At 38.5% G+C, this 22,887-nt stretch overlaps 1 protein-coding gene across 2 annotated transcripts in view; it reads right to left on the bottom strand.

Annotated features, from left to right (window-relative positions):
- CTPS2 (CTP synthase 2) overlaps positions 1 to 22,887 on the bottom strand; it is a 58,915-nt gene that overhangs the window by 14,730 nt on the left and 21,298 nt on the right. For both annotated transcript variants that reach the window (XM_058018601.1, XM_058018603.1), the window contains exon 14: positions 1,043 to 1,139. In XM_058018601.1, the coding sequence (XP_057874584.1) occupies positions 1,043 to 1,139 (97 nt within the window). The remainder of the gene's footprint in view (positions 1 to 1,042; positions 1,140 to 22,887) is intronic.

Consider the following 22,887-nt stretch of genomic DNA (forward strand, 5'->3'; position numbering starts at 1 on the left):
TTTAAGGGACCACCTTTTTAAAACTATTCTTTTCATCCAAGTTGTAAAGCATAAGGAAAATAAATCAGATTTCCTGATTAAACTACCATAGCTTTTTCTTATTCTTTCCAAAGATCTAAACAGATTTAAACAATTCTTAATATTGGTCAAAGGTTACAACACATGTTAATTTTTATTAACTTTTCCAAGTGTTTAGGTCACACAATGACTAGAACATTGTGATATGCATATCTATATCACACACAGGCAAAGTATCACCCAGGCTAGTTAGATCACTAGTATGGGCATCTCTAGAATTGCAGATTTTTCATTAAATGTGCATATGGTATTACACTCTGGTCTCCTGCTGAAGTAGATGTAATTTTTAAGTATGCAGAAGGATACATTCCTTAAGTTTAACATAGTTAAATAGAGAATACCTCAGATCAATATCAGGGCAGGGCAATATAAGAAATAAACATATATTTAGTTAATGGACAAGAAACTATTTTTCACACTTTTGCAGCATCATCTATATTACTATTGTATAATGGGCTGATTAATAGGAGACAAGCATTACTTCAATTTTAAAATACATGTAGATCTAATTAAATATTTTTTCTATATTCTGGTTTCTTTTATTTTGTTATCTGAAGCATCCTGTTACAGCAAATAATTTTCCTTTTCTGCAACATGTATTTTGCTTTCCCAAAACAAGATTCCTTCCAGGATCAAGCAAGAAAATAGGAAGAAAGCACTCTGACCTTCTCAAGAACATAATGAATTAAACTGCCATCAGAAGAATTTCAGTTTTCTCAACATTTTACTCATTGCTTTTAAAAAAGCATTGGACCCTCAGTGATAGTTTCACTGGGAGCTACAGATGCCTCTCATTTCCTTTTTTCACTCCAATTCTCAGTAAATGTAAATAACAGGATCAGAGTGAATGAGCTCAAGGAAGCTGCCACCTAACTGTTTGCTTAAGACTATAGCATTTTTGGTTTTCCATGTTACAAAGCTCCTATCCAAAAGGCAAAGTCATAAGAGCAGAAAAATAACTTACTTAAAACAGAATTTTCAGTTTTAAAAACAGTCCTCCTCTTCCCCAGTCTCATTGTTCCTCCCATATCTCCAGGATTGTGTTCTGGCATGTCAATAACCTGTAGAGAAAAGTTGCTCAGACACTGTTTCATTCAACAAATAAAAAAATCCTAAAACAAACAAGCCTAGCCTAGCAAGTGGCATAGATTTTTAAGTGGCAACTTTACATATTTTACCTCCAACCATTCCCAATCATTATTTTTCTTTTGTTTTTCTAATGTTTTGTTCTTCAATACTGCATTGCAATAGACTGACAAGGTTAACTAGTTAGTGACAAATGTTTTCATCTAATGTTAACTCAAAAGCAACTTAAAAAATTCTTATTTTAATTTTTTGGGGTGGGAAAAACACCTTTCTTTTAAAACTTATACCAAAATGTTACCAATAGGATAACTCTGCCCAAAGCTATTCTTTGTGCTAGGATAGTACACAGATTTTTAAAAATTCAAATTCATAGACCAAAAATGTCCACCAAGTGATAAAGACACCATCTCTGGAAAAACAAAGTCCCTTGACCTCACAGAGGCTGAAAGATTATACATATTAAATATGAGTAAATAATATGGGTTAAAATTTCTGTACACTAGGCCATTTCTTATATTGCTTTTTCTTATGCCAAGAGGCAGACACAGATGTGGTATCAAGTAAGAAGGCAACCAATCTCTTGGGCAGTAGGAAGAGGGGAAGGGCATGCAGCAGCAGAGGGAAAAGAGGACACTTGTAGTGAGAGGACAATGTTGTAAAACCAGAGTATGGGAACAGGTGACTCCAGTATGTGTGTGCTATTTCAGATCATAGATATAACTAACTTATCACAGAAAATGGAAAACCATTCCCCTCCTTTCATCTCTTCTAAAGGGTTTCTCAGATTGCTGAAGAGTAATAAGAGTATTAACAAAATACTGGGTTGCCTTGTATGAAGAATATGCTATTTAACATAAAATTTAAAGACAAGGATATACAAATACTGGGTTTGAGGACTGAAGCAGATGGGCCAAATGGCTTCTACGTGGGTCAGGTGAAACCCAGGAAAGTGGGATTCAGGGCATGTCAGAAACCACAGCCTAGTGGAAGGAGTGCACCTAGCTTTGCTCAGTTTGAAAAACCTTGCAGGGTCTCACAATCCAGTTGAGAGGAAATGTGTCTAAGAGAAGTAAAACAGTTTGAAATTGTAGAAACATGAGCTGAAGCTTTGACCTACATACTTGTATTCACATAAACATAGTCAGTGAGAAATGTAATTGACAAAGAAAAGTTCTAAAAATACAAATATTCACATATATGGGTAATCTCAATGGATTTTTATTAACCTTAATTTGCCCTCTGAGAGTAATGAAAACAATATCTGATGATACACTTCATAAAGTGAAGTTATTCAATTTAGGAGAGATGGTGGAAAGTGCTCAACCTTTGGCCTTGTGCCAATGCATTTCAGCTGTGCAATTATCTCTGTACAACCTTATACATTCAAAATGTTATTTATAAGCAATATATTCATTATAAAATGTCATGAGCAGGAGTTGTGATGAAACCAAAGGGATATTACAGATTCTTCAATTACCTCTCAAATCACAAAAGTAAGGACCTGTGCAAGATGTTGAGGTAAGCCCCCCTCTACAAATACATAAAATAAAAGAAAACCCATTCACTGAATCCTTACTATTTTAAAAATATGAAATTTCCTGAATTTATTTTATTTCCTTTCATTTATTTTCACTTTTTTTCCTGAAGTAGTGGCCACAATAAAAGAAGAGGGTCTCAGAAGTAGAGCATCTGCTCTGCTGAAGGCTTCTGTCATCCTCTGGGTCAGACCCCCTCATGGCACTGCCAGCCCTACAAAAAATTTGGCTGCAGAAATGGTCTCACAGGGAAGGTTCAGGTGAGTTTCCACGCCAAGTGTTTGTGTGTATGTGTGTGTGTCTCTGTGTGTGTTTTCAGCTCTCCATCTCTCCTAATACTGTTATATTAGTAAGAAATGGACAAGGTTTGATTTATTACTTTTTGTCATCAGGTGACAAAAGGAGCTATTTATGAATTAATGCCCTGGAACTGCTTTGGCTCAGTGGCCCAGATGACCTCCAGCAACTACAACAGCACAGCCCTCAATATTACTTGTCTATATATAACTTGAGTTTCTCTGCAACAACATCTGTGCAAGAAGTTTTTGAAACCAAAGTGGCACTGCTGCCCTACAGCCCAAAGAAAATCATGAGAATCAGAAAAGCAATGTCATATTAATGAAATATTTTGCCATATTATATAGAATTTATTTGATCAGAAAAAGAAGAGGTTTAAAATAGTGGTAATTTTGAACTGTGCAACTGAATAGACTCTTCAACAAGCTTATGCTTCCTGGCACAGAATAAATCAGCTGTGAACTATGCATTAGTTCTTTGAAGGGCAGAGAACAGCACAGAACAGGCACCACAAGCAACAAAAATATATCTGTAGGGAGGATGCAAGAATAAATAAGGCATCAATTAGGTCTTTCTTACCCAAATCTCTGAAAACTACCAACACCACAGGGATTTTATAGAGATTTTATATGTATTACACCAGATAGCCAACATGAAATTAAGAATGAATCACTGGAACACAACACAAAGCACATTCTAGATATAAAGCAGTCTTACCACTATTTAATCATGTTACTAATGAATAGTGACTTCAACTATCCATGAACAGAAATCTTCTTTCAGATATCTACTGCCTGGATTGTTTCATTGTTGATAGAAAACATAAAAGCTAATGAGAAAACTTTTCAAGCCCTGAGACTCAACACAGAGCAGCCAAGGCTCTGAAATCCCCACAAATATCATTTTAGCAATCATGCCAGGACCATTACATTTTATCTTTGTTTTGCCTCATGTTCTGCAATGCCATGTTGAGAAATTCATCTACTCTGGTTACCTTGGCAGGGGAAGGGGAGGGAGTGGGGGGGTGTCTGCTTGGGTTTTGTTTGCAGGCTTTGTTTTTGAGGAGTTGAGGAGGGACATGAGCATTACTTGATTTGAACAATTGAGAGCTAAGCAGCTTTGAAAGCACCTTTTTACAAGTTTGGGGTCTAGGGTTTTTTTTTGTCTTTTTACTCAGCCCTTGACTGGTGAGCAAATGATTTAACAATGCTGAAATAAATTACTACACATGTAAGTGCAGATCAAAGCATCAGGAGATGCCACAGCCCTGGAGATTACCTGAACACTGAGAAGAGGCTCTGAACACAGCACACAAGGGATTGTGTAGAGGGAAAGCTGACAGGAGCAGGGAATGCAGTGACAGGTACTGATGAATAGTAATCCCTGCTGAACATAGCTATGGAAAAAAAATCTAGCAGCACAAACTGACAAGGACTCAACCCAAACTTAAGGAATTCATCCTTTTATTGACTCTTCCATCATTCTCTGTAGGATTAGTCAGTACTTGCTAGATTTGATCAAATCAATCAATCACAGGTTCATCAGTAGAAAAATCCAGACACCTACAAATGGGATATTTATACTAACATCTATTCTGTTTTAGAAACAAACTAGTACAAATATTTTAAAGCAAAAGTTGACAACTACAACACTACCAGGGGCACTGAGACCTTCCCACTTGGCAAGGAAACCAAAATGACAGATTTTCGCTGTTCAGAGGGTTACATTTTCAGCTACTGAAAGAATGTGCAAATATTACATCTACCTGCCTTGCTCCCTTTTCCCCCAGAGATTTCCCAGTTCCAAGCAAACTGCATCACTGCCCACCCATGTGAAGCACTCAGTGCCCTAGGACTGAATTAACTGCCAACAAAGCCACTTCCAGATTTCAGACTACTCAGTGCCCCATTACTCTGATCGGAGTAATGTTTTTAAAGGACATCCACCATCATGTGTAAGATCAAAGCAGAAATTATCAATAGCTGATTCATGCAATTACATACTGATACAAGCAACCAGCTTGAAAAATCCTGTCCTCTACTCTCTTCAATAAACTACAGCACAGTATCCAAACATTCCAACAAACACCAATTTAAATTTCTTAAAACTCTGAAAATCCCATAAAATACCACTGTCAACTATTTTCCAGTTTGGGTGATCCTCTTCTCCACAGATCTGTTGTTTCCTATTTTAGAATTAAGTAACTGCCATGGAGCATTCATTTATTAAAGTCTAAAAGCTCTCTAAGGATTCTGTCTAAGCAGAAATTCTGCTCCAGAATGTTTTGTAACATTTTCTCTAGGAGAATTCATGAAGGGCGTGGCTTCTTTTCAAACAGTGCTTACTCACTGGTAAGCAGAGTGCAATGAACTGAGGAAGTTAATGGAGATGTTGATATGCAAAGCCCATAAAGATATTGCTTAATAGCGTTTTGAGAACTCATTCAAGTTATTCCAAACACATGTCCTAGAGTTGGCTTAAAGACTTAATCAAGCAGAAAGTTTCAGACTGTCAGCATTAGTGAAAGGCACAGGGTCAGATAGTGCTGGCTACAGAAATACACTGGAGCGTCAGCCACGCCATGCCAGGAAGGGCAGGATTTGCCACAGACTTGAATAACTAAAAAGGATGTGCAAGGGTGTTCTCAGACTTCATAATGGTCCATCTCACATCATAATTAATGACTAAATTCTAATTTAATTTCAGAAAGATCAGCAAATCTGTAGCTAGGTGAAATCCTTAATCCTATCATATATATCTTTAAAAAATCAGAACTCTGTCACTGCCTTTGAAGAGGACTTCTGCAGCTGCAAGTCCAAGTAGGTGAAATTCTTAAATCAAATGCCCTTAAATCTACATCAGGTATATCAGAAAGAGGAAGGCATGAAGCAAGTCTGAGCATCCTAAAGAGAGGGAGAACCTAGAGAGTGAGATAGAGCCTGGTGAGTATGTTCATCAAACACCCCACCCACAAAGGTGAGAGAGGAATAATCAAACACAGCCTGGGACTGTTTGAACAGCGCTGTGCTTGGGTGGTCTCTGACTCAGAGAGTTATTACATCCTGCAGGCAGCCGCCACAGAAGACTGGGCCACTGGCAAGCCCCATTACCTAAACTACACAGAACTGTCCCTGGTGGACACAAAGCACAACAGATGTTTTACCCTCAAAATTGTCCAATAATCCATACTTGCTCCTCCCTGAGTTACCATGCCTGAACAAGTATCCATTCCAGTTGTTTCTCATTCATTGACAGACCTGTGCTAGTTTAAACCACTTCATTATCAGTTATCTCTGCCTTCAGCAAGCAAGACAGAAGGAAAATTGTTTACTTCAAGGAAAGTGAGCAGGAAAACTGATTATTTCAAGTGGTCACTACTCCAGACCATCACTGAGGAGAATTACTGATACCAGCTTTCAGGCAGTGCTCAGCGCCATGACCTACACTATCATGGTACTTCTTGAAGAAATTCTATTCATCTGCCATAAAAACCATTATCCTCACAGGGAACATGAGGAGAACTAACAACTGTTTTTCATCCCATTTCCCTAAAGTAATCAGACCACCATCAGACTTGTAAGAAAGACTGACTGGAGTCCAACCACTGATCCCTCCCACAGAATGGTGTCACCACCCATTTGATTTTCTGTCCACCTTTAAAATCTGCTCAGTGATGATTTGGTACTCAATAACCAGAGACACAGAAACTGAGGTATTTCTTTTAGAAAGGAAGTGAATGGGCAGCAAGTAGAAAATTACAGATTGACCCATTTTAATTCTTTTTCTAGTTGGAAATTGTTTTTAATGTAGTGTAAAACTTCCCAGCTAAATGTAGAGCTGAGAAGAAATCCCTGGAAGATCAGCTGAAAGACACCTGTGGACTATTTATTTGATTCACTGGATATGGAAAAGCATCCTATCAAAAGGATAGCTATTTGAATAGAAAATAAAAAGATAAGGACCCTTAGTTGAAAAGTTGAAAAAGAGACAATATTTTCAAGTAAGAGCTCTACTCACAGAAGAAAGAAGTGCAAATGCTATCTAGAGCATGAAATCTATGTCAGTTTTAAGAACACAAACCTGAACATCTGTATTCTTTGTGGCTTTGCTTCTGTTTTAAGAGAAATTATTTATTTTCTTTTTGATTCAGCCTGATCATTCATTTTTACATTATCTGACAACACACATTTGACCAAAGTTTAAACAACTTCTAGCTAAGATGATTTCACCAACTAGGTTTAGTTGCATCTGATTAATGTATCATTAAATTGAGGTTTTAAACTGAAGGACAAAAATATACAATCATACTGGTTGATACTGAAAGAAGATAATTCCTTACTTACAATTTGGAGTAAATGAATGAAACAGAAAGAATGGACTCTAGCTCCATAAGGATTTCTTTGCTACAGAAAGATAGGAAGCAGCCCTCTACCACTCCTTCTAATTAGGGTATTATGCTTCATATTATGCCCAAAGATCAGTGTCTGACCATCACTTTAATGGCTGATTGATCACCTTTTGAAACAGACACCAGAATTTAAAATCTGACATTTCTACATCAAAAAGAATTTTCTACTAGTTGGGCTAAATCGGTATCTCTGATACATGAACATTCCATGAAAATCAGCTGAATAGAAGGAAGAACAATGCACTTACTCAGAATAAAAAATGCTAATTTTTAACTCTTCAAAGAACAAAACCCCTGTAGTACAATTCAAAATCCCAAAGAAAAGTAGTGAGAAAATATCTCAAAATGTGTTAAAGACACCACTGAGCAAGCATGTTAAACTGCTACAAGGTGTGATGCAAGCTGTCTTTGGAAAAAAATCCCACTAAAGATAACTGCAGACAGTTGTGAAAGTAAATCTTGATCTATATCCAGTGCCCAAATCTTGTGCCAATCTGACTCCTTCAACAAGCAGCTCAGCTGAGTCCACTCTGGAAAACCACACAAAGCAGGCAGCTCATGCCCACCACTGTAACCTTTAATTGAAACAATTTGTTCTCAGGCACAAGTCTATCTGCTTTTCAACTGTTCTTTTACATCTAAGCTGTAACTTTGTAGAAATGAAAATAGATGTACATAATGAAGCTCTCATACTAATTAACAGTAGAGCCGTGCTTCTTCCTACCTTCCACTTCATTCTGTTTTTCATTTACATTTTTTCATTTTGAAACAGCATCTCACAGAGGATCACAACCAGGAAGAACACCGCAAGCTCAAATAACTGGTATTGGAATGCATGCAGGATCACTTTTACTGTTTAAATTGATTCATATCTACCATGTAGAGATCTTGAAATATTTGACATGCATTTTTGTAATGCCCTCCTTCTCTCTTCCTCTTTGAAAGCTTCTGGTTTGATTTAACTCCTGTTTAAATGTCATCCCAGTTCCCTCACCTCTACAACCTACACCCCATAACAAAGCAAACAAAATGAAAGGCCCTCTAGAACTGAAGCTGACCACTTCATTACTTAGTGGTACTTCCACCTAATTTACTAATTTGAGAAATTCTAGTAATGTTAATCTTATGGATTAAGAACAGTACAAACATATTTTAACAGGGAATATCTAGGCAGAAAGCCTCTGGCTCAATCATTGTAATTTTAAATACTACTCTTGTCTTCCATTGGATGCCCAGAATAATACATGTACTTTGACATATCTGGTACATCTGATATATCTGTCCTTCCTGTCTATAACTTTTCCTAAATTATAGAGAACATGAATGCTGGGTATCTTGTTAGGCATACAGTATCGACATTTATTCTTCTGGAAAGCTCTCCAGCAACAAGCAATGGGGTTTTCTTTCCCGCATGAATTCAACAGCAGATTATTTCCTTGAGTCCTTATCCTCCCTCCCACACATACATCATAATGTTTCTCTTCTCATTCTGGAAAAACTGAAGCAAGAGCTGGATATCATATAGTGCTCATCAAGGAACTGAACTGTAATTCTAAGATTTTCTAAATCCTATCGTTTCCTAGTGTGAACTATATTAGAAAAAAAGACAGCATAGGGAGATAATTACAACACGACTTTAAACAGATTATCTTGTAAATACTTTGGTATTTCCATTACTGTCTATCCAACAACAGTAAACATCTTTTCAGCTTCAGAAAACCAAAAGGAATGCTGCATATTTATATCATAGCAGAGATTAATTACCTTGATTGTCTCTGCCAGGCATTTCAGGGATGCTTTGAGGCACATGATCTACATTACATTTAATAGCTTCCTGCTTCCATTTCAGAAAAGCTTCAGTTGGCCAAAGACCATCTTTTCTGGAAGACTCTATTCTGATAAAACACTTATGACCTACAATACTTTTTTTTTTCCTCAAGTAGAAACCATGATGTTTTCCTTCTGAGCAGCATCCCTCCTGTCTCATTTTGTCTGTCCTACTTCCTCCAAAAACCTAATAAACATCACTGTTCAGATCATTATTTAATTCTGCACTTCTTGTGATCTTCTCCCCCAGCATGTTAACTCTATCCCCTTCAACATGAAATGACAAGAATTCTTTAGAATTTCCTTTCCTTAGTTGTGTTTATAATGTGTAATCAGGGGGTAGGTTCAGACACCATTCAAAGGGACAAGTGGCTTGACCAGTTGCACCCACACCACATACATCAAACAGTAATCACTTCCTCTCCCATTCCAATAACAAGGCCCAGAGTTAACATGACAGTCCAGACATGCCTGTGCAGTTCTTGCTTGCTAACAGATCATAAAACCGGAATTGCAAATCTTCATTTTCATTTTTAGGGATGGACATGGTACACACTTTTAGAATATAAACCCAAAGAAAGAGCTACCTGTGAGGAAGTAAGAAGAGAGAGCAGAGAGGATGTGAGTATGCATATGGAGAACCACTAGAAAAAAGGTCAGAGAGGAAGAGAAATGGATCTTCACATCGCTTCTTATTTAGCAACAAGATGGTGAAAGTCTATAGAAAAAAATACCAATATTGTTTCTAAGAAAGTAACATTTACAGATTTGACTTTATACTAGTGCAGATCAAGCAGACATTCCATTAGCATGACATCAGCTGAACACACCCAGCAGAATTGTTCCTCTGTGAAAAGTGTGGGTGGCCAGGTACAGATTAAATCAGCAGATAATGCAGTGATCTACTCAAATGCTACAAATGTTTACTGAGCAACCAAAAGACATTGCCACACAGCCAAAGCTCCAGGCTGCATCACCACAGTGGCACACAACAGGCACCTAACAGCCAACCTCACAAAGGCAAAGTTTCCCAGTGGCACCCATACAAAAATCATTTTTATCCTTCACCTGCACCTCTGATAGTCTCCAACAGCAGAATGAAGAGACAGAGAGCACGAGAAAGAACTTTTAGTTTAAAAGCACAGATCTACAGCACATCACTGTCAAATCCATGGCAAATGCAGTTCTGTTGTTCAGTGCCTAACCCCCCAGTATGGAACACTGCTTTATCACATACAATGAAGGATGGGAAGCAAATAAATACAGAATTAAGGAAACAGAAAACCTCATTAATAAAAAGGTCTTCCTTTTGGGGAACTTTCATCACTTTCTTATATTCCACATTATTTTTTTCTCCATCACATCAACTTCACGGGAGGGGTCAGGGGGCAGACCAGACCCTCCCCATGAACTAAACTTTACGCTAAAATGAAAACTTCAGCTAATAGCTTTTTTTTAGTTTTAATAAAAATTAAATACTTCACAACATAATGAACAGGCCACTCACATCTAATAAAACACACCCTCCAATACAACCATTCAACTGATCTGAATCCTTTATTTTTCATTGCCCATGCACTTCTAGGCACATGTTCAGCTCCAGTTCTCACACTGGGGTGTATAAAAGGCTATTAGGAAAAGGGTGGAATTCCTCAGCTGCTGCACAGACCTTTCTCTGCAGGTATCAAGTCACTTTACAAAGGCAAGTGTGCTTCATTACCTCCATTTGGTATGGGAAAAATAAGGCAGATTAAACAATTTTTTTCACCTAGCAGAACCAGGATTTCTGTGATATCTAATCTTGTTCCTACACTTTAGAAACAAGGCAGCTAAGGATACAGAAACCACACCTTCCCAGGTAACCTTCTAACAAGGCCAGTGCCTTAATGTCACTTGGTGCCTCATCTGAGTGGGAGAAATGTCTACAGAAATGTCATTCATAAAATTGGAGATTTCATGTCATTTTCAATGTATGAACCCCAGTAATCTATTGAGTTATGCAGGAATCTGTGAGCATTAAAATAAGGAATTAAATATTAGGTAAATATATAAATTGAATATAAGGTAAAATATTTCATGTTCCCTAATTTTTAGATCTTTTGTTAATGCACAATTTCTGCAAGCTTGTTTTAAGGCAGTGGGTGGAGGAGATGTTTTGGAATTGTTACACCAAGCAATATAGTCACAGTATTAAGGGATCTGGACAATTCCCCTTTACATTATTGACTTGCCAAACAGAACAATGGTGAGGAACTACTTCCCTAGTTACAGTGTTTCCCCTATGTGTGACAATCACCTCACATAACTTCTAGAGAAACAATTTAAGGGAACCACCCAAGTGCTTCTCTCTATAGGGACCACAACAGAGACAGGAGCCAATACATTCAAGCTGGAGAACCTCACCAAAACATGTGGCAGCTTGAAAAGCTCATCTAAGCCATGAGGTGAGCAATGCTGATCTGCCCTAACCTGCACAGAAGGAGTTTTGTGAATGTCCCTTCAACATCCATTCTTTGTCAATACTCTACAGCATCCCAGAGCATCCTCAGCTCATTCTGAAGTGACACACAATATATTGCAGCATTACCCATGCAGACTCAGGCACACAGTTCTCCATTAAATAAAATGTTCTCTGCTTATTAAATCAAACCCTGACAGACCCTCACCTACATCCACTTCATCCAGGAAAATGTTTTGTACACAGCACAAATTTCCCTATTTGATTTACAATTAGTTACACATAATTCCTTTTGTAAGTACTGGAAAGGGCAAAGCTTTTTTGATAATCCAGCATGCATTTCTACTTAGAAAAATGCTTTCTTTTGAAGAAAATTTTAAGAAAGGAAAAAGGTGGGAGTTCATTAACAGCAAGAAGGCATTCTTCACATAAACTAAATGTCCAAATGAAGAAACACAAATACCTTTAAGTTTATACATATATAAATACCAAATAATTTACCCCATCCCCCAAATATTTAAGAAGAGCCTTGTAAAAGGCATCAGTAACTGAGAGTCAATTGTTTTTATTCATTTTCATTTAAGGAGAAAAATGGCATTGTGAAGTTAATCAAATATCAGGACTAAAAGATAAAATAAAACTCATACACAGAACAATGACCATGGCAGAAGAAACATGAGCATTCTGCTTGTGTGCAGTGTCAAGGAGTTGAAAGACATTGCCAAGCTTAAATCCATTTTCAGGGGAAACTCTCAAATTGAAGTGTTAAAAGAAGTGGTTACAAACCAGACAAAATAGACAGCAAAAAATCACTGAAAACAAGTGGTACTCATTCAATTTTGAAGAGACTGAAGGGTGAAACAGCTGATCCAATACCTGTGGGGAATAACTTCCCAGCAGCCTTGTCACCCAGCCAAGTGGCAAATGCCTCCTGGAGATAGAGAGACCCAGGGTCTGAACAACCTGATGGCAATGCAGCTGAAGCTTTAACAAAAATGTAGAAGTACAGAGCACCTGGGCAGCTATAACAGGTTGGGACACTGACAACAAAGATTTTGTAAAGGGAGAGACACGACAAGTCTGGCCAAGGGGCCTTTGGCCTGGATGGAGCTGTGGCCTGACCCAGTGTGCCCTTGTTAAAGGTGATACCATAACATGCCCTGTAGAGCACCACACACATTGCCTTCCTGTGAAATAATTACAGGTGTGCTTAGCCACACATGTATTTCATCAGCTCAGTCTGGGTCTCCAGAGGAAAGCAGGGTTCTCTCCTTTTAATTCCTTATCTAAAGTAAAGGTCCTCTCAGTGCTATTTGTCACTTGACCTCCACATTTTGCTGAGTTTGCAAGTATGTGGTGGAATGAAGAAAATAAGTTCACTGAAAAAATTCTTTTTAGAAACTTTTTCAGTTGTTTGCTTAATTACTGGCTATCTTATTTCTCCAAGAAGAGAGATATTAAATGTCTCATTACTTAAGATTCGGCTCAGAAAAAGCAGGTAAAAATTAGTTGAGTGAGAAGGTGATAATATAAATATATTCACCACATAATGGTGTTAATGATACTAAATCTCTAAAATGGTAATTTACTTTGTATTAGTTAATTCATACTGTTTCTTTATAGTCTCACTTACAATTCCAGATTCACAGTGAGAGAAACAGCAAGACAACACAAATCTTGCAAGAACTCTATTTATCATTACTTAAAATGGATTATCCTGAGAAAGATTAGAATATTTCTTTGCCACAAGACAAAAAAGTTGTACACAAAGTCAAGCTGTGCAAGAAAGTACAGTCGCTGATCTGTGTCGTTTGCAGGCGCAGCATGTCTGCTGTGATTTGTCAAAACTAATTTTTCATTTTACAGCTTCAGCAATACTGAGGTTTTGGTGGTTTTCCCAGGCTCTTAGGCAAGTTCCTTCTCATCAATGAAGACCAAAGTTAAGAGTTTCATGGCAAGTTATGTCTCTGATGCCTACACAGGCTCCCCCTAATTAGCCAGGCCAAATGACAATGCCAATGGAAGCCACAGCTAATAAATCTGTATTATCTTTCAGTGGCAATGCAATAATCACCAAGTGGTTTTAGACATATATTTTCATTTTTTTCAAATTTATAATTCCAGATTCTTCACAGCTAGATACTTAATACTAGGATCCAATGGGCAATGGAAAGTGTTCAGAGGTGCTGGGAAAAATGGACTTCTCTCAGAGGATAACCAATGTCTGGGAAAAATGTCTCAGAAGAAAAGCAATGTTTCTCCTTTTTTGATGTTTCAGCATAGCATGCACAGGTACCTTGGGTTACACAGCTCTGCTCCAAACTGGCGCCAGCCTTAAGGCTGAGCTCTATATGGCATCTGGTGCACTGCCTCACAAGCTAAAGACACTTAAAACTTTCTTATAAAATTCACTCCACTCTTGATTCTGAATCCTAAGAAATTACTTAAAGCTACATTTTGTTACAGCTTAGCTGTGAACTCCTGTTATTACAGGAAGAAAAAAAAAAAAAAAAAAAACAAAAACAAGTTCTTTTGTGTTGAAGGGAAGACTAGTCACTAACCCAAAATAAATTAAACTGCCTTTAAGGAAAATTCAACTTAATTGATAGTTGGTTTCCTCACTAGCACAGCTAAGAAGCAAGTTATGGCTGAGGTGGATAATTGTTCATTTCAGCTTACAAAATGCAAATCTACTTCTTCAAAGCTCTGGTTTACAGATGTTTAAATATGATGCACTTGTGTAAACTGAGAAAATCCAAACTACTACTCCAGTTACTTCTTGAACCTAGAATAATTTGGTTTTGATTTAATATTCAAATTGAGTAATTAGATAATCTAAAATTAAGCCAGGTGTACAAGCACTACCCTTTCTTAACTACAGTTTCTGTAAATAGCAACAGCTTAATTTCTTTCAATAGGCCATAATCACATACAAAATAGTTAGAAAACTGATTGCTCTATACTGTTTGTTAGACAACTGCTACTCTTCTCATAGGCCTCATTAGTCCCTCTAAATTCATTGATTTTCCCTCATGTCCACTCTTACTTGGTCAAAATAGAGGATAAGGGGAGAATTTTCTAGGAGCTTCTTGCTTCCATTGTCCTAAATTTCCATTAACCTTTCAGAGAGACCTGAAAGTTACTAATGCCAATTTTGACAGTTTTCCTTTGAAAATAATTTAGCAATAATTTAGCAATATCTATTCTATCTAGACATTAATACATCAAAATGCTAACAAGATGAGGGATTTCTATGCCAAAGGTAAAGCCATTACTTTGTAGCATCATTTTTGTTATGCTTCCCATTGGTAATGAAACATACCCCATAATACCACTAATAATCTGATTTTACAAAGCATGGCTCACTTGCAGTCTTCTCACTGAGAGCTAGTAACTTCTGGAGCTCTACTGCTGCATATAAGCATCTCTTTCTCCAAATCAAAGAGAGAGCTCCAAAGTTCTTACCACTGTTCTACTTATTCCTCTGCCTCTGCATTTTGTACTGCTGAGTCTGATCAGGCCAGCAAGGCTGACCATCCAGATACACAGTGCTGAAGGGGAAGAAATTGAAGAGAATCAGAAGTTTCTACCAAAAAATGACCTCCATTTATTTCTGCCTAAGGGCACCTCTCATGTTTGCTGCTGTTTTCTCCGCACTTACTTTTTCCTGGCAGAATGTAGGTGGTCATTATCTAGCACAAGCACCTTCAGCTCAGTATTTTGGCACTCCCTCAACAATTTCCTTCCACTTCACCAGCAAAGTCAGCACAGCTCCAGCTGGGTCCCAGGGGCCTAAAGGGTCACTGCAGTACAATTCTGATAAAAGACCTCAGTCACTGATTGATGGGGGCTTGAACATGGTTGACTGCTGAGAGCCCCCTGTCCCTGCTCAGTGTACATCCACAGAAGAGTGCACACTGGTCCATGGGGGGAAAACACCAGAACACTCCTTCTTCCAGCTTCTGTTCTTTAAAAGAAAAGCCAGAACTGTTTTAGAGAACCCAGAACCCAATCCCCCATCTTTCCCACATGCACACAAAGTGAGTCAAGAGGATCCTATCATGTCACCACACCACAACTATCACCACACCATCATCTCAAGCTGCAGGCTTTATAAGAAAGCCACACAAACTCATATGGTATCAGACTCCTGTCTGTCAAGTCATTTTCAATAAATTCTAAGAATACAAAATGGATTACACCCTTCCAGGATCAAGACAAGCAGATATGACATTTCTTACTCACCAGTAGGATTATTACATTGACAGACAGTAGTCCTAGACTTGCATGAAAACAGATTATAATTATTTTTAGATAAAAAATATGCTGGGCAAGGGAGTTTCTTAGTGGTACATTTCCTCTTTTGAGATCAAGCATCTCAAAATTATATAATCCCTAAATTAGGTGCCCATTTGTCTTATTAGATGCACCTCTAGACCTCTTTTGAACAGTCCATCAGGTTTGCACTGCTGAGAGCAACAACAATGCTCTGAAAATGAGCTACAAACTTGATTCCAACTCCCCTCATCGATTTTTTCTTCAGGATTAAGAAAGGTTTTTAGATACAGATGTGACATCTAGAGACTGCAGTTATCTCCAGTGTCAAAGGGCCGCTGAGAAAAGACCTCATCTCACCAGAGAAATAAACTCACTAATGCCTCTTGTACAGCATTATTGTACTTATAGTTACTTTGCTCTACCTGAAATTCAACCAAAGCCACTCCTCCATAAATGCATATATGCTTTGCTGGAATGGAGATTTACACATTTTTGATCACTCTAAAGAATTTCAAAAAACAAATCTGAGTTAGTATGCAACAAAGAAGATAAAGGGTTTTAGCGGCTACATAACTGTAAATTTCAGCTGTGGCACTAACAACCAGACTGCACTGCTGCATGAGTCAAGGTTCACAAATGGAAGGATAAAACCTCTTATTGAAACACATTCTCCCTCAAAACCATCTTGTGCAATATAGAATATCTACATCACAGGGAGTTTCAGTAATAAATTAGTCTGCCAGATGTGTACATATGACAGTAACAGCTGACACATATAGTTACAATGAATAACACATCACCAATTTAAAGCTGACTACAAACAATGCATCTTATTAAATAATTCATCCCTGCAGCAGTCACACCCCGTCCTGTTTAGGGAGACACCTTCAACATCTCATTAGGTGTATGTCACAAGGGAGGGCCTGCAAGAGACTCTTGTCAGGATAACCCATATAGCTCAAGTTTAATTTGTGAGATGAGACAACCCTTTTACACGTCACCACTACAAGTTTTACAAACAATGACAATTTTAACATAGGGAATGCATCACCTGTGACACATAAAGGATTTTACAACTCATCCCCAACTTCCATCTAACAATTCCATCCCTCAAAGCAATGCCATGTTCTCTACAATGGCTGCAGTGCAGTTTGCTGAACTTCTCACCCATAATTATTTGATCTTTTTCAGAAAGTTTGTTCACTGAATGTTCCTTTTCTCTCAGTCAGTCCTTTGTCTTCTCCTAGGCTAACAGTAAAAACCAAGTGACAACACTGAAATGTTCTATCACAACCCCCCTATTTGCACTACAGAGCTATTTCCCACATCTGCCAGCACCCCATATCTTGGAAAAATTCCCCATGGGTTACACTGGCTCTCAGTATCCCAACTTTAAAGCCCGTTCCTTTCTGTAGACAGGTCAAGAATGCCTGAAGATGAGTGCCTAAAGCTGTGGGACTGACTCTGCAAACTCACCAAAGCCCTTAGAGCTGAAATGAACTCACACCATGGTAGCAGCAGCCATCTGCACCTCCATGGATTTCATTATTTGCAAATTATCTACAGCACAATGTATCCCATATTTAACTTCAGATGCAGCATGGGAATTGGTAATTTACAGAGGCAGAGGCACACATACATTCTTTATACCAGCACTAGTTCTACACAATTTCTGCTCTGCCTTTTTACACAACAAGAAATCAAAACTTGACACCTTGCAAGATTTCTTTGCAAATCACATAGGACTCATACGTTCCACAGAGTCCCCAGTCCACCCCAATTTACTTTAATTGTCCCATCATTTTTCTCCCACATCTCCCATCTCTTTCTGCTACAAAAAACAAGCAAAGTTAACAAAGGGCTTTCTTTGTTCCAGTGATGGATGTCTGTAAGCCTGAGATGATGCACAAGCACTATGTATGTAGAAATAAGTGAGTGGACACTAAGCACAAAGCCGCTTCCTGCTCTTTTTTTACAAGTGTTCAACATCCACAAAGGTATGTTCTCCATTGCAGCAAACTTCACTTTGACAGCAGACATTTCAGTACTCTGGCTAGGCTGTGAAATAAGCCTCACAGAGATCCCTGAAATTGCTTAAAGTAGCTGGGCTTACATACAAGTAAGCCTGGTGCTGCTACAATAAAATACACCAAAGAAGATGGAAAAATACTGGAGGGTTAGGGCGTTAACCCATCACCAGGGGATTAAACAGGATGATTTGTGATAGTCACTGCCCTCAGGTGACAGCCCCACCCCTGTGGAGGGTGCCCTGACCCTTCCAACAGTGTCAATGAATGGCATAGAAACCCACTTGCAGACCAACCCAATTTATTGTCCATCACCTTAAGGTAAGCAAAGAGCACAGAATCACATAACATTCAGCCATCAGTGGTGGCAGGAAGGATGTGACAAGGGCAAAAGAGACAACACCTGGATTACCATCCCACTGAATCCATCATTAAATGCACATGACTGTGATGCTGTAAACTTCACCCCTCCTACCACTTTGGTGGCACCCAGACTTCAGCCATCCCTGCAGCTTGTGCTCCCTTACTCTCCAATGTGACTGGAACTGCTTCCTCCAAATATGCCAACAAGCCAGTTTACTGGGGAAATATTCACCAGTAGCCAGTTTTGAGTGAATACTGAATGTGTACACTCTGAAAGAAAATGACACACCGCCACCACAGGGACATGCATTAGCCATTGCTAATGGCTTTGTATCTAAGCTAAAATAAAAATGTCAATTCCAAAAGGGTACTGTGCTTACAATGACTTCTGTAGAACAGGGCAAACTCAAGTGAATTATGCCAGAAACTGCAGGAATTACATATTTTCATACCTGCAAGAAAGAGCAGCAAGGCCCTGGAACCAAAGTTGGATTGCTGCTTCTACACTGGAAGTCAGCTTGCACAGACATCAAAGCTCCAAGTGCTGCTCTTTAGTCCAGATAAATGCTGATACCTGCTAGTCACACATCATCAGGGCAGCAACAGTAACATATTATCTTCCCCTACTTTTGCTCAGATTCTTAGTGAGCAACCAGAATTCCTTCCACCTGGAAATCATTCTGCCATTGCTGGGCTGTGCTGGGTAAGGTGGATGTATTTCAGAATAACACTTAAGTCCTACAAGGAGACACTTCTGGAAAAGACAGAGTACTGGGGCCTGTCAAACTGAGTTCTGTGGCTGATTCCAGAGTTCAGAGATGCCACACAAACTACTGGAGGAGGACAAAGAGTCGGGAGATCAAACTGCAAATCCCAGTTCTGCCATTCTCTCATTCAAACAGCCTCAGAGATAACAGTGCCTTGTGAACAGAGCTGATCTGAGAACACTGGATTCACCCCCAGATTTGGCACACAACTCTTGAGGAAATCACCCACATTTCCAGACCTTGGTCTCACTTTCCCAGGAAGATGTTTCAGTAAAACTGTTTATGCTATTTTGCAATTAGGTGGTGTTCTTTAATGAACTCTCAGTAAATTAACAAGGCTAATGTGCTGAATTCCGAGTTGTGATCCCTCAAAATGCAGCTTTTCCATATCACTAAGCATCTTACTACTCCATTCTGTACTCAGGGAGGTGCCTTAGGTACAAAGAGAAGGCATTTGACTACTTAAAACAAATCTTGTAAATACTGTAATGTCAACAATTCAGATCAGGCACACCAGCTTCCCAACACTGCTTCCAAAAGGGATAAAGCAGCGAGGATGGTGAGGCCACCAGACAGGAGCTGCAGGGAGGAATTAGCAGGTGTGGAACTGAAGCCTTAGCAGATTAGCCAGTCACACAATACTACTAAAATTTGACCACCTACCAAAGGTGGAAGATAGGATGAAAAGAGAAAGAAGCAGATATTTCTTTTTCATTTTGTTGGCAGAAAGAAAAAGAAGACAAAAGGACTTATCATTATCTTATTGTCACGAACAACCATGGAGTTCATGCCCCAGTTTGGTGCGTGGGACTCACCCTAACCCATACAAGGTATTCCAGGCCACGAGCCCCATGCTTGCTTGCACTGCTACTCCCAAATCCCATAGCAGCAGGAGAGGTTCTGTTAGTATAGACAGCAGCAGCTCCTGAATTTCTGTAGAGCCAAAAAGCAATTCCAGCTTTGTCCCTCAGCTGGACTGGACAGATACTGGGGGCTGCCTTGCCCCAGTTCTGTGAATTCCAAGCCAATGCCAAGCTTTTGCACTGAATTTTAGATCACTGTATTTGTGCTCTCCACAATCTTGAAATTAAGTGTCAAGGAACTTGACAAGTCTTCCACTGTTAAAACTCTGTAGCTGGACACTTCCCTGTAAAATAACACAGAGATTGTCCTCATCTGCCAAATGCCTCTGGAACTACTTAAATCTGCAACACCACCCAGAGAGGGGAACAAGTGGCACAACTCTGGACATGGCATCTCAAGCAGAATGGGAAACAACTGAAGAAAGTCAAGAAGAAATTACTAAAACTAAGTAGCTGGACTCACAAAGGAAGACTAAACTAGCAAAGATTTCTGATTTAAAAAAAAAGGAAGACAGGGAATTTCACTGATGTCAAAGGCCATTTTAAGAAGGAAGATGTCTGTTCTGCCTTTCTACTGAGACAGGAGAATCAAAGGGCTTAAGTGCAGCAAGGCTTGTGGACACACAGTAATACACTCTAACAAAACCCAAAAGGAATAGACCAGATAAGGAGGCTGTAGATGCCCCGTTATTAAGGCACTTAATAAGTTGAGCAGACATCCAGTATAAATATTGATAACCCCACTCCAGGGAAAAGGAAATAATTAGCTATATGATCTCTAGGGACTCTTCTAATACTCTCCTGACACTTGGAAGTGAGTGCAAGCACACTCAAATGGGCTGCTAATGCAAGGTGTGTGTATCTACATAATTCATCTACCAAAGTTTGCTCGGTTTTCTCAGGAAACCTCCTACTTACCTGTTATGGAATCCTACACCCATACAGCTGCAGTTCCAAAAACATCCCTTCTGCCCCATCCATGTCCTACAGAACCACAAAGCTCTTTGTTTAGAGTTATAAATGATGAAATGACAACTGATTCTGAAAAAGTGATGGACAAGGTGAAAAATCTAGTCAGTGGGTCTGAAGTCAAGCACCAAAAAAAAAAAAGGACAACAGACAGCAGGCAGATTAGAAACCACAAGAAGAAACCACAGCCAGAGCCAGCAACTCAGCAGTTGCAAAATTAACAGTGTTGGGTCATGAAGCATCAACCACAGGCTGATTATCAGCTCCAGGATGTCCCACAGACCATCAATGGAACATGATAAAACCATTGGAACATTCAGAATGGAACATTCAGAACCTGCAGAACACAACGGTCAGTTATGAAGGTGTTCCCAAGAAGGGAGTGTTTTTCAGAACCTCACATTCAACTTTCTCATTTAGAACAACACTTCCATTTTCTACCATTCACATCATGCTACGTTTTGTTTCTTAACACCAGCAACCAATATTTTATTCCAAAGGAACTTCATCTTTTTCCTGTGCTAAGAAATAGCACAAAATGTGGAGAAGTGTGATTAACTACTCACACAAAGAGTGAGTAGCTTCTTAATATTTTATTTACATATCTGGGTAGGTTTAAAAACCCCTTATATTTGCCATTTTCGAAAAGACCACTATAATAACAAATGCTATACACATCGCCATAGGAGTCTTTTCCACACTTCTCTGAGTGTAGTTCATCTTGAAGTGAAGAATACACAAATTCAAGCAAGAAAACCTCTCCAGTATCACCCTAAAGACCAAATAAATATACACCAAGTGCAGTGGAGGATGATGACATATTTCAGAGATAAAAAAATATTACTCATTTCTACTACTAAAGTGTCCTATTCCTTTGACTACTGAAAACACAATAACTAGTGCACTGACTCAATGACACATGCCAGTTTCATAATTAGGGTGGAGCATGCAACTATAAAGGTTGTCCCAATCTGAGACTCTCACTGCTGCACATCTGAAAGCTCCGGGTTCTGAGTGAGGTAAGCATAACCTAAATATATTGGGTCTTTCAAACCCTTAAACCTAACTTAGACAATTTCCTTTCTTGGGAAAGTTGATCAATTTTACAGAGAAAAAAAACTCAACTCTTTTCATGTAGGTTAAGTATTGTTCATTAAATGGTTAATTAAACAATGAAGAGTATCAGATATATTTCAAATTGTGATTGTTGTTGTCTGTTCTGTTTGCAGTTATTCTTCAAGACAACATCTGAGAAACATGGAACATTTACTCAACGAAAACCTCCTGAAGTATTTTACTCAGTATGCTTTACAGGAGGGCAGCACCAGTGCCCTGTCCATTGGTGGGCTGAAGAGTCTGCTTCAGAATCAATTTGCACAGTACCTGAAGGTAAGTTTCACTCTCATTCTATTCACTGTGCTTCTATGGAATGCATGAGAAAAAGGAAATAGAGTCAATGATGTTCAGGGCAGATTACTGTGTCCAAATTGTTTCACTAAATCCATAATTCTTAAATAAGGTTTGGCTTATAAAACTTCATTTACATTGGTAACAGTAGCTTCCAACAGATATTTGAGCACAGAGTTAATACAAAATCCTATGAAATCAAATGCAAAAAAAATCTAAGAGCTGTTCTGTTTGGGTTTGGTTATTTTTAATGCAATCTGAAATATTGTATCTGAATCTTATAAAATATTTTTCATTTCAATTTAAATAATTAATCTTGAATCTATAAAATATATAGAAAAAATCTATAAACAGAGTAAAATAGTAGAACACATTTAAAAGCAAGAGACTTCAGCCATTTTCTATCTAGGTCAAATTACCACCATCACATAACAAAAGAAGTTTTGCCATTGCAGAACGATGCCAAGTAAAGAAAATAGATGCCACCAAGCTGGAGAGAGAAATACCCATTTCCTGTAGCTAGA

This window comes from Melospiza georgiana, chromosome 2 (assembly GCF_028018845.1).
Source record: "Melospiza georgiana isolate bMelGeo1 chromosome 2, bMelGeo1.pri, whole genome shotgun sequence".
NCBI lineage: Eukaryota > Metazoa > Chordata > Aves > Passeriformes > Passerellidae > Melospiza > Melospiza georgiana.